Here is a 13,709-nt window from a genome sequence, read left to right as displayed (position 1 = left end):
AAAAAAAAAAAAAAAAAAAAAAAAAAGAATAGAAACCATAAAGCTTCATGTAACTAATCACTATCAATGCCTAAGTCGACTAGAAAGAAATAAAACCAAATACTCTTAAATGAAAAATAAAGTGTATAACCTGCCTTCCTTATGCCCACCTCCCATATCCACATATCTTTACCTGTGTTTCGGCACTGCTTAATGAATGAAGATCCAAAGATGGGTCTGTTTTGAGTTCAGGTTCAGGAGCTGCAATTGGGGCCTTTAAAATGATCTCTTCATCAAGACTGGTTCCAAATTCTATGTCTTTCTGACCTCCTTCACCTTTTTCTTTATCTGACTCTACTTCTTTGCCTTCTTCCTCGGACACCTGAGATTTGGGCCTTTTAAGAAACGACGAGAACAGTCGTGAAAGGCCTCTGCTTTCTGATGTCCGCTCCTTGTTCTTGGTCAAGTCTTCATGTGTAGGAGTGTCTCCATTAGAAGCTTTCAGCTTCTGTTCACACTGATTATCTCCTTCAGCTGCTGTTTGAGAAGATTCCTCCTGCTGAGGTTCTTGTTGGCCTGAGTTTATGGCTCCCTCGCCCTCTTCCTTCTGTTGGTGCTGTGAGTTTTCGGCTTCAGCCACTAAACTCTTCTCTGTTGTCATGATGTTGCTGTTAAAAAGAAGACAGAAAAGGGAGGCTCTTATAAGCAAAACACATTACTGTTTGCAAAATCCTAAACCCTAAAAAATTAATATACTTAGGTATTCAATTGCCAACAAACAGAATTCCAACCCATTAAACATGAGGTTTTCCATTAAAGTACAAAAATATCTACACATCCTGAATAAAATATTAATGTCTTCAGTCACTAAAGATAATGCATATAGAGAGAGCAGTTTAAAATATAGTACCCACTGAGGCTACCTTAGTGAAATGCATCACATATTAAATCCAATGCTCAGAACTGTATATAGTAAATACAGTTTTATCCTTCCTTTAAAAAGGATTGTGTTTAGTGTCCTTTGAGGGTATCAATCTGAAGGTGTAGGATTTGCAGGGATTACTCCCTGCAAAATTTTCTGTACCTCAAGAGACGATGAAATTTAAAAGTTCCCCAAGTCTTTATTGTTCTTTTTCTTTACATCTCTTAGAATGCAGAGACTTCTCTATTAAATTGCAAAAGTAAAATTCTGACAGTTTCTTGTAAGACTAGACAACAGCAATGACAAGCACACAGCTGAAATAATTGCAAAAAAATTTCTTAGGTTTTCATGTTATAATTCCAAATTACATCCTCTCTCAGAGGTATCCCATTTTAAGCTTTTCAGTCTCTTTTTGCTCCTGATAAACATGATTTTAAAAGCTCAGCATTTTTAAGAGTAGGAAGTGAAACTAACAATAGAGAAGTGAGATAAGGAAGAAAAACTCAGGAAGTGTTGATTCACTCGTAGGGAAGGAGAAGAAAGCAGGCAGTTGATCTTACATATTTCAAACTTCTTGGCCTCTAGCCTCTTGATCTCAAAATCCCAGTATTATCAGTCAAGCCTCACAATAACAGCCAACAAGCATTGTCATACCTATTTTACTAAAGAATAACCAACACACGTGGGGACTTTGAAAGCACTGGGCAATGAAGTCGACTATTGATGATCTTATGCTTTGATTCATTGCCATAATTAAAAGTACTTCCTCCCCATCACTCACAAAGCAGCATTTACATTGTCTCCTCATATTCTCTGTATTATTTAAATAAAGTAATTAAAAAAAATTAAGGCTAGTGAAGTGAAGCAGTGGGAGTCGAGAAGAAACAAAGAAATCTGTAACTGGTTGTGATCAATTAGCTGTAAGCACCACTGCACTGAACCAGCCTAAGTGAAGTAACTTTATCTGGATGTTAACAATCCGAATGAATGAACAAAGTATATTTAGCTCATTCCTTCCTCAGGCTCTTCACACATGCTGTTCTATTTACAATGCTCTTCTCATGGCTATTTGAAGGCTAGTCTCCTTCATATCATTACTGTCTTATGTCTTACCAGGCCTCCCCACATAACCTAGCTAAAAGTAGTGGCCTTCGTGCCCCCAGAAACCCTCACAGGACTACTGCACTTATTATCTGCAATTATTTTGTTAACATATTTGTTTACCAGTTTATTGCCTTTCTTCCCTCTCTCCAGCTAAAATGTAAGTTCCACAAGGACACAAACCTTGACCTTTTTTTTTTTTAAATCACTGTATACCCAATGCCTAGAATAGTATCTGACAAACAGGTATTAATAAAAGTTTTTGGGGGCTGGGCATGGTGGCTCACCCCTGTAATCCCAGAACTTTGGAAGATTGAGGCAGGAGGATCACCTGAGCTCAGGCGTTCAAGACCAGCTTGGGCAACATAGCAAGACATCATATTTATAAAAAAATTTTAAAATTAGCCAGGCATGGGTAGCATGTGCCTGTAGTTCCAGCTACTTGAGAGGCTGAGGCAGGAGAATCACTTGAATCCAGGAGGCTGATGCTACAGTGAGCCATGATCATGCCAGTCCATGCCAACGTAGGTGACAGAACAAGACCTTGTCTCAAAAAAAACCAAAAGCCACTAAGTTTATAAAAAATAAATTGATTTCACTGAATACATCTGACAAATATAAACTGCAAAGGCATTCTCTAAATTTACTCAAGTAAATTTACTTCAAATGCATGATACTAATTGATTCATTCCACAAATTCTTATCAGGCACCTAGCACAGGACTGATGCTAGGTGCTGGACACACAACAGTAAACAAAACAGCCAAGGTCTATGTCATCATGGAGTTTACATTCTTGTTTCAACTTGAACCAGTAAAATGAAAGAAAAATTCAAAAAATTTTTTATTTAAAGTATGAGCTAAACCTAGAATAACTGTACACACATGGAACAAAGCAGTGAAAAGGGAAAGAAGCAAATGTATATTGGGTACTATTTCTGTGCTGGGCCCCATGTCGGGCATTATCTACGTTATCTCAACTAAACTTTTCAACAATCCTATAAGGAAAGAGGAATCAGTAATCTTATAGCTGAGGAAATTGAAACTCAGAGAATAACTTCCCCCTGGGTCATGCTGCTAGTAGGTGGCAAACCACTATTGGTAAAGACAGCAGGGCAGAGAAATTCTAGGCAGAAAAGGATGCGTCTCTGACGAAACCCCACCCTCAAGCAGAAAAGCCTGAAACTGCAGCGCAAAGTGAGAACTTATATCTCCGTTTTCCTGCTGGAATGTTGCCTTTTCCTAAACCATTCATGGCCCCATCTTACCCCATCTTGTGCCTATAAAAACCCCAGACTTAGCAGGCAGAGAGGAGAAGCAGCTGGACGTCAGGGACTATGGCTAGATGTCAAAGAGAAGCAGCTTGACTTTGGAGGGATAGCTTGATGGTGTAACTTTGGAGAAGAATCCAGCTGAAGATGGCTTTACTTCAGGGGAAGATTATCTAACCACTCCCAGTCCCTTTTCAGCTCCCCTTACCGCTGAGAGCCACTTTCACTGGCAATAAAATCCCTCGTATTTACCATCCTTCAATTCATTCCTGTGACCTCATTTTTCCTGGACGCTGGACAAGAACATGGGAGCCACGTGTGCAGATACAACAGGCTGTCACACTGTTATCAGCTCAGTGGGCCCTTTGCCTTTTCAAGAGAGGGCAGCCCCTCACTCGAAATGGCAAAGGGCACACTGAGCTGCTAACACTTAAGCTGACCGCAGATGTAAAAACTAAAAGAGCGCTGTAACATGCCCTCTGGGGCTTCAAGGGATGCAGATACCACCTCCTGGATATTGCCACGGGGCCCGCACAGCCTTGGGTCCTACCAGCACCAAAACAGCTAGCTGGTTCCAGCGCTTCTGCACTCCAGTTCCCATCTCATTCATCCGCACATTCCCTCCCACGAGGAGTTGAGAGTGATGGCTGAGTAAACAAGGTACACCTGTTACAATTCCCATGAAGAGGTCTTTAAGGGGTCTGATTTAATAGGTCTGGAATGGGGTCTATAATTCTATTAAGATGTTGCCAATGCTGCTGGCCCACTCTGCACATTTTGAGTAGGAAGCACAGAAAACCACTATTACAAGCATTTTGGGAATGTACCTCAAAATGTCTAAGAAATAAAGACTGTAAAAAGCTGCTCTTAGAAGAATATGAACAGTGGGAAATACTTGACACAATAAATGCTCAACAAATGCTTGTTAATTAATGAAAGAAGCAAATGATGCAACATATAAAATGTGAAAAGTGGCAGGGCGCGGTGGCTCACGCCTGCAATCCCAGCCACTTTGGGAGGCTGAGGTAGGCTGAGGAGGCTGAGGCTGAGGTCAGGAGTTTGAAACCAGACCAGCCTGGCCAATATGGCAAAACCCTGTCTCTACTAAAAATACAAAAATTAGCTGAGCACGGTGGTGGGCGCCTGTAATCCCAGCTACTCAGAAGGCTGAGGCAGGAGAATTGCCTGAACCCAGAAGGTGGAGGTTGCAGTGGGCCAAAATCACGCCATTGCTCTCTAGCCTGGGTGACAGAGAGAGATTCCATCTCAAAAAAAAAAAAAGGGAACCATTAACATTTTTAAGAACTCTTTTTGGCGCTTAATCTGACCTTGTAATCTTTAACCATAGAGCTATGGCAATTCCAAGTTTCCTACCCAGCTGTGATAAGTACCCAGATTCAGTGTTCTGGGCATCTCCATTAATATGATCTCTTTGCCACATGTAGGAAGGAATAATTAAGACAGGAGCCAATCATAATCCCGAAAGACACAATCCTCAATAGCATAATCCTGAGTGCTGAATCCCGAAAGATCAAAATCCCAAAAATATAATTCTGGAAAAAAGAATTTTTTTTTTTTTTTTTGAGATGGAGTCTTGCTCTGTCGCCCAGGCTGGAGTACAATGGTGCAATCTCGGCTCACTTCAACGTCCACCTCCTGGGTTTGAGTGATTCTCCTGCCTTAGCCTCTCGAGTAGCTGGGATTACAGGCATCCACCACCACGCACGGCTAATTTTTGTATTTTTGGTAGAGACGGGGTTTCGCCATGTTGGCCAGGCTGGTCTCAAACTCCTGACCTCAGGTGATCTGCTTGCCTCAGCCTCCCAAAGTGCTGGAATTACAGGTGCGAGCCGCTGTGCCTGGCCGTGAAAAAAGAATTAAAAAAAAATTTTTTTAAAGATATTTATTTACAGCCAGACACGGTGGCTCATACCTGTAATCCCAGCACTTTGGGAGGCCAAGGAGGGTGGATTACTTGAGGTCAGGAGATCGAGACCAGTCTGACGAACATGGTGAAACTCTGTCTCTACCAAAAATACAAAAATTAACCAGGCGTGGTGGCAGGTACCTATAATCCCAGCTACTTGAGAGGCTGAGGCGGGAGAACTGCTTAAACCCAGGAGGCGGAGGTTGCAGTGAGCCAAGATCATGTCACTGCACTCCAGCCTGGGTGACAGAGCAAGACCTTATCTCAAAAAAAAAAAAAAGATAACTTATTTACATGGGGATTTATTTGAGAAACATAAAAACACACACAACAGAACGCTTCACAGACCACTTTACATGACAAAATAGTCAAAAACAACATACATATTTTGCAAGCATAAACACTCAGGTATACTAACGACAGTCATACAGGTATAAGTTATGAGCAGACAGGATATATTCATTAAAGAAATAGCTTATATAATTGCAGTCATCTGAAATACCACAACAAACAACCTAAGTCTTAAGATCAATCAAAAACCATGATGGGTTACCACCACATCTTACAGTTGCCCAAAGAGCATTTTACATACATGTACAATGTTACACATTAAGTCAATGTTGTGAAAATTCACCTTGTGGAGCCAAATTTGCAAATAATGCATAAAACACATTCGAACTCTCTAAAAGTCTTTACACAATTTATACCTTCAATAATGGAAATGATGTGAAGGTGAAACACAGAACACAGCAAATTGTAAAAAATAATGATGGCAATTTGAAAAAGTGGGGGAAAAGCTTTTAAAAACTAAAAAGAAAACTCAACATATGAAAAAGTATATTACAGTGATAGATTATGGGCAATTGCGCAGAGGCAATCCATAAGAGCAGGCAGACTTTCACAATCATTAACTATATTTTGAAGTCTTGGATTGCAATGAATAGCTGCTTTTTTCCTTGTAGAGCATGGCTCTTCTCAGATAATACATTCACATTCATTTTATACATGGTGCTGCTCTTTTTGTTTTTTGTTTTTTTGGGGAGCCTTGCTCTGTCACCCAGACTAGAGTGCAGTGACACAATCTCGGCTCACTGCAACCTCCGCCTCCTGGGTTCAAGTGATTCTCCTGCCTCAGCCTCCTGGGATTACAGGTGCCTGCCACCATATCCAGCTAATTTTTTGTATTTTTAGTAGAGACAGGGTTTTACCATGTTAGCCAGGATAATCTCAATCTCTCAATCTCGTGATCTGCCCGCCTCAGCCTCCCAAAGTGCTGGGATTACAGGCGTGAGTCACTGCACCTGGCCGGTGCTACACTTTTTGAAATTCTTCTATGATTTGACATACATGGACATGAGCATTTCCTGTTAAATTTTCCCATCCTTTGTGTCATGCTTATATGTTATTTTAGGCATGCAGAAATCCATTTCACATGCACTCATATGCAGACCACAAATTTGGCAGAAACAATACTGGTGCTTGAACAGCAACACCATTGTGTGTCTTCTTACCCTACTGTGCACACAATTATTTTTGAATCAGTCAGTAACCTCAGCTTCTTCAGATAGATGAGGCTTTAATTTATAAAAAGCTCCTGGAGGCCAGGCATGGTGGCTCACGCCTGTAATCCCAGCACTTTGGGAGGCTGAGATGGGTGGATAGCCTGAGGTCAGGAGTTTGAGACCATCCTGGCCAATGTGGTGAAACCCTGTCTCTACTAAAAATACAAAAATTTGCAGGGCTTGGTGGTGGACGTCTGTAATCCCAGCTATTCAGGGAGCTCAGGCAGAAGAATCGCTTGAACTCGGGAAGTGGGGGTTGCAGTGAGCTGAGACTGCACCATTGCATTCCAGCCTGGGTGACAGAGTGAGACTCCATCTCAAAAAAGAAAAGCACCCTGGAATGTCATCACTGGAAGGAATACCAATGCACTTTACAAATGAAAATAATGCACTTTTTTTTTTTGAGACAGGTCCTCACTGCAACCAGACTAGAGTACAGTGGCACAATCTCGGCTCACTGCAACCTCAACTTCCTGGGCTCAGGCAATTCTCCCATGTCAGCCTCCCAAGAAGCTGGAACTATAGGTACACACAACCATGCCTAGCTGATTTTTTAAAAAATATTTTTTGTAAAGATGAGGTTTAACCATGTTGCCCAGGCTGGTTTCAAACTCCTGAGCTCAAGGAATCCTTCTGCTTTGGCCTCCCAAAGTGCTGAGATTACAGGAGTGAGCCAACACAGCCATAATGCGCTTTTATTTATTTTTTCTCAACTCTCCCCTAGTGACATCATAATGCACTTTAAAAAATTTTATTTATTTATTTAATTTTTTTGAGACAGGGTCTAGCTCTGTGGCCCAGGCTGGAGTGCAGTGGGGTAATCTCAACTCATCGCAACCTCCATCTCCTGGCTCAAACCGTCTTCCTACCTGAGCCTCCCAAGTAGCTGGGACTACAGGCACGCACCACCAAGTCTGGCTAATTTGTTTTTGTATTTTGGGGACAGACGGGGTTTCACCATGTTGCCTAAGCTGGTCTCAAACTCATAGGCTCAAGTGATCGTCTCACCTCAGCCTACCAAACTGCTGGGATAATGTGAGCCTGCCATAATGCACTTTTAAACTGAAGCTTTCATCCTTGCTGTATTGTGTGGCCAATCCACTCATCTAAATTTCCTGTCAAATGCATTGGGGCTAAATGGAAAAAAAAAACTTCACTCGTAACATTTTCAAATTCACTTTTAGAAGCCTTGATTGTACCTCATTCCAAATCTGTCATTATAGTTTAAGGATTCAATCAAAATCCGTTTTCTTCTGCTAAGTCTATCAAATCTTCAAATAAGCATTTTTAAGGTGTTTCACTTTTTTCAGTCACTAATACATAAACTAGTGGATACGTTCTAGAATTTTCAGATTCAATGGGGGCATGTATTGTATACAGGTGACTTAAAAAATGACAACAAAACAGGACAGTTTCAAAAGTACCATCCATTAGCCAAAGTGAAGTGTGTGCTAGTTTTGCTATGTTAGATTTAGTGGTAAATGTAAGAAGTCTATCCTCTTCAACAGCCAAGTCCCTAATTAAGAATAGTTTTGCAACAACAGAGGAATGTTTTGCAACAACGGAGGAACCTCAATATTGGCAAGCGTGTTTGGTTCAGAAGGTCACTGAGCTTGTCAAATTCTTTTTATTCTGTAATGAAGGGTGTTTTTTAAAGGCAAGTATGGCACCATGTGTGAAGGGGCAGTACTCGTACATGATTGAATAATTTGGCAGGGGAGATTTCTTGTATTTTTTGCCTCCATTTTACACTTCTTGTATGATCTTCGAAATACTCACTGCACTTATATTTGGAGAGTGGTTGTGGTCTACAAATTTTGTAAGTATATGCGGTCCATTTGAAAGTCTGGTTATTGTTTGGCCATTGCAATTAAGCAACACTCTGCTTTCACAGAAGCAATCATCATTAGCCTTTAAACTTTTATCTTTCACCATTAACTAGCCTCATACACTTAACTTATCACAGCCTTTCTAAGAGGAAACAATTTCACAGATCTTTTATTGTGTTATAAGGAATACAGTAAGAAGGAATGACATTCAGCTTCTCTAATACCAAATCTCTATTAGTCAGGGTTCTCCAGAGAGATAGAATCAATAGGATATGTGGATTTACTAGAGGAATTGGCTCACATGATTGTGGTGGCTGAGAAATTCCACAACAGGCTGTGTGCAAGCTGGAGACTCTGGGATGCCAGTAGCATAGCTCAGTCCAAGACTGAAGGCCTCGGAACCAGAAAAGTTGATGGTAAAACTCTCAGACTCAAGACCTGGGGGGGCTGGTGGTATAAGTCCTTGTGATCAATGGCTGATAAGCCTATAGTTCTGATGTCCAAGGCAGCAGAAGAAAAGAGACAGCTCTAAGAGGCACACTTTCCTTCTGCATTTGTTCTTTCTGTGCCCCCAGGCCAATTTGATGGTGCCCACCAAAAATGAGGGCAGATCTTCCCCACCCAAACCACAAGACTTACACACTAATCTCCTCTGGAAACATCCTCACAGAACATACCCAAAACAATACTTTACCCAGTTTCTAGGTATTCCTTAATCCAGTCAAACTGACACCTCAAAAATTAAGTCTGTTAAGTCTACCCCTTGTCAACTTGGCATCTATATGCATGTCCTAAACCATATTTAATTTCCAAATAAAGACAGCAAAGTAATAGTTCTGCCTAACATGAAGCAACTACCCTGTTATTGTAATTTTGGGGATTGTAGACATTAGGGATTTTAGACTTCAGGGATTTAGACTTTAGGGATTTTGATCTCTCAGGATTTTAACATTTAGGATTATGGTGTTTAGGATTGTATCTTTTGGGATTATGATCCAAACCCAATTAAGACATATGAAGAATTAGAGGATAATATCTATCAGTACAGAAGTGAGACATTTTGCCACATAATGGGACATATGTAAAAAACAAGCTAAACATAAGAATGTTTGTTATGAATTGTTCCAGAATTCATACTGGAACATACTGAAGCCAACTTCTGATAATACCAGACATTAAATGCTAGAAAACAATCAGGAATTCAAACAATGCAGTATTTAGTAAAGATGCTACAACTCAATCTATACAAGAAAAAACATTAAAATGAATGATTAAGGAGAGTTTGCATCCATATTCTTTCCAGCCCTGTACACATGGGTAGAATGCTATTAATAAGAGCCAAGAAAAAAGAAAAAAGAGAGAGAGATAGAGAATATAAAATGTAACTGATAAAGCTTGCTGGTACTTTCAGTTAGCTCTGAGGTTAATATCAATTAAACAAACAAAAAATAAATAGCAAAAATTAAAAATCCTATGAATCACTTACTAAAAGCTCAAATAAACCTCCTGACAAATCAATTGTACCATGCAGTCAAGTTCTTCACGTTACAAATGATAGGATGGGTAACCAGAGGAAAAGACACAAAGAAGTCAAGCAGCAAAAACAGGATAAATGCTCTACAAAAAGGCTCTTCCTATGTATATGACACTATTTTCATTCTAGATACAAAATCCGAAAGGAGGTATCCATGTCAGAAAGAGGCCTTTTGATTTTAACAAGCCAACAAAAAAAGAATCTACACAACACTGCAGAAAAAGTGATCAGTTACCATTCCATCTCAATCCTAATCCTCAAAACTCTATGAATTACACCCCAGCCGATATCAAAGATACACTTGTTTTAAAAGTGTGCATCTGTTAATTTCAGACAAATCAAATCTTTAAAAAATATATATACTAAGCAGACTGAAAAGACTGAATGGTATCTTTCATCATTTTTTTTTACATCTCTGTAACATTGAGTCAGTGCTCCATTAATGCTTCTTGAGTGGAAAACTTCACAAAAACGTCGCAGTTTGGCAGCATTAACAAAATTTTCTTTACGATTACAGGGATGAAGTTTGATGATTTAATTCTAGGTATTACTCTTCAAATTAGCTCTCTGAAAGAAAAAAAAAGGGCCAGATGCCGTGGCTTATACCTGTAATCCCAGGGAGACTGGGCGGCCAAGGTGGGCAGATCACCTGAGGTCAGGAGTCTGTGACCAGCCTGGCCAACATGGCAAAACCCCATCTCTACTAAAAATACAAAAATTAGCTGGACGTGGTAGTGCACACCTATAATCCTAGCTACTTGGGAGGCTGAGGCAGGAGAATCACTTGAACTCAGGGGGCAGAGATTGCAGTGAGCCAAGATCGTGTCACTGCGCTCCAGCCTGGGCAAAAGAGCAAGACTCCATCTTAAAAAATAAATAAATAATGCTTTGAGGGAGGAGTATAGATGCCAATAGAAAGAGACTTGAAGTGCAACGGGCAAATGGAATTCCATGCAGGAGAACCAGCATTATTAAGAACATTGTAATTCCAAAGAAACTAGCAAGAATTTCCAGACTAGTTGAAATAGGGCTACAATAGGGCAGTAGGGGGAGATAGGGTAAGAATAGAGCTACCGTTTAAAATTCCATGGCCAGGCACAGTGGCTTACACCTGTAATCCCAGCACTTTGGGAGGCCAAGGTAGGAGGATTGCTTGAGCCCAGGAGTTTGAGACCAGACTAGGAAACATAGAAAGACCTTGTCTCTGCAAAAAATAAAAAATTAGCCAAGTGTGGTGACATGCCCCTGTAATCCCAGCTACTTGGGGGTCTAAGGTAGGAGGATCAGTTGAACCCCAGAGGTCAAAGCTACAGTGAGTCATGATCCTGCCATCACACTCCAGCATGGGTGACAAAGTTAAACCCTATCTCTCAAAAACAAAAAAATTAGATTCCAACAGCAACAACAATAGCAGCTAGGATTTATTGAGTACCTAAATGCCACACATTATTCTACATGTCTTACAACCACTCTACAAGGTAGACATTCTCATTTCCCAGAAAATAAACAAACTCTGGGTGGTTAAGAAATCTGCTCAGATCATAGAGTCATGCGCTAATGAAACCATTAAACATGGTGATGATTCTACTGTAAATTCTGAGGCTACTTTCTGTCTCAGTAAAACACAGTACTTCAGATGCTTCTACCCCAGAGATGCTTTTCTGTTAACAAAACCCCTATCTACTGAGAAGTTATACACACACTATTCAATCTGGCCAAGACCACCTCTATTTCTACCAGTTTCAAGTTCGCCGCCGATGTATATATTTCTCTTTTTACTCTTTCCAGAGTGTACATGAAGATGGAATAAGACAGGGAGAGACAGGCAAAGAAACATTATGAATTGACTTGAATATCCTGCTAAATTGTTAGGAATTGATTCCTGAGAGCCACTGAAGTCTTTTAAGTAGGGAAGAAGATAAAGTGGAGGCAGAAGAGGCTAGAGACAGAGGGAAATTCAACAAACGACTGGGTAAATTCAGGTTATCAGTGAATATTCACAATGGGAATCCCTAGGGAAGCTGAAATCAATACTGGGCAGAGAAACTTGAAAAGTCTTGCAATCAAGGTTTAAGAACTCCCGCTGCCCTTAGTTTCTCTAGCTTATTCTCACTAGCACACTTCTCATTAACCCACAGTTTCATATCTGAGCCTAAAGCCATTTTTATAATATACCTCCCTTGGCCCACTTCAATAAATGGTAATAGAATCAAAATAAGGCCAGGCGCAGTGGTTCACGCCTGTAATCTCAGCACTTTGGGAGGCTGAGGCAGATGGATTACCTGAGGTCAGGAGTTCAAGACCAGCCTGACCAACATGGTGAAACCCTGTCTCTAATAAAAATAGGAAAAAAAATAGCCAGGTGTGGTGGCAGATGCCTGTAATCCCAGCTACTTGGGAGGCTGAGGCAGGTTGAGGTGAGCTGAGATCGCACCATTGCACTCCAGCCTGGGAAACAGAGCAAGAATCCATCTCAAAAAAAGAAAAAGAAAAATAACCAAAATAAAAAGAGAAAAAAGATAAATATCTTGAAAGTATCGCAATAAAATATGTCCAAAATTAAATTCTTAATTCTGTTTTTTCTATTCCCATAAGTGGCTCAATCATACTATCCAGTATCTCAAATCAGAATCCTAAGTGCAATCCTTCTCTTAGCGTTCTCCATTTCCCTTCCTAATCAAATCCATCTGTTAATCCTATACAGTCTACCACCAAAATATATTTAGAACCAATCTATTTTTCAGCTTCTCTACTATTATGTTTGTATGAGTCTTCTTCACTTCTCACTTAAACTACATGCTGGAATTATTTGGCTTTTGCCTACCTCACCAACCTCCACCCTTGGAAGTTACCCAATTTGACAACTGTTCACACACAAAAAAGGATCTTAATGCCTTGATTGAACATGCCCCAACAGAAATGAAATTCTAAAACAGCTTACAATCTTTACCTGCATTTCTAGATGTATAGGTGACCAGAGCACTCCTATGGTAAGCAGTGGGGCTACTCTAGTGAGAAAGACAAACTTAATTCTCTGACCTCCTGAATTTGATTCTCTATCCAGAAGATTGTAGACAGTAAAAGTTCTCAGTATTTATACTGCATCTTAAATCTTACATTCAGTCTCAGCAATCTATTTTAGAGAGAAAGAATCTGTCAGAGATAGAAGATAATGATGGAATTTGAAACCGTCATAAAATAAATGAATGATATTGAGACCTTTAGACTAGAAAAAGAGAATTCAAAGCAGCGTATGATTGCTGCTCTAACAAATTTCAAGAGCTGCTGAGTTTCACATGATTCCTAAGGGCAGAATTAATTAGTCCACAGAAATTACAAAGACATAGTTTTCACGTAAATAAAATAAAGGGAAGAAATTCCTAATAATTAAATGAGCTGCCTGGGAATAGTGAGCTTATTATCACCAAAAATATTCATTCAAGCTGAATGCTCATGTGTTGCAGATACCAGAGAAAGGATTCTTCTAGAAAGTGGGTCCTTACAGGCCAGGCACAGTGGCTCACGCCTGTAATCCCAGCACTTTGGGAGGCCGAGGTGGGCAGATCACCTGAGGTCAGGAGTTCAA

General features: G+C 40.2%; 1 protein-coding gene across 32 annotated transcripts in view; it reads right to left on the bottom strand.

Annotated features, from left to right (window-relative positions):
* Positions 1-13,709, bottom strand: part of EPB41 (erythrocyte membrane protein band 4.1) — a 220,493-nt gene that overhangs the window by 129,336 nt on the left and 77,448 nt on the right. For 30 of the 32 annotated variants that reach the window (XM_017534786.2, XM_017534785.2, XM_017534773.2 and 27 more), the window contains exon 2: positions 173-647. In XM_017534786.2, coding sequence (XP_017390275.1) covers positions 173-640 — 468 coding nt within the window. In that variant the 5' untranslated portion in view covers positions 641-647. The remainder of the gene's footprint in view (positions 1-172; positions 648-13,709) is intronic. The other 2 variants (XM_017534791.2, XM_037740733.1) reach the window with 1 other exon arrangement.

Source organism: Cebus imitator, unplaced genomic scaffold, assembly GCF_001604975.1.
Source record: "Cebus imitator isolate Cc_AM_T3 unplaced genomic scaffold, Cebus_imitator-1.0 Scaffold87, whole genome shotgun sequence".
NCBI classification, from domain to species: Eukaryota; Metazoa; Chordata; class Mammalia; order Primates; family Cebidae; genus Cebus; species Cebus imitator.
The sequence above is the reverse complement of the archived record's forward strand: the minus strand, read 5'-3'. Positions and strand labels throughout refer to the sequence as shown.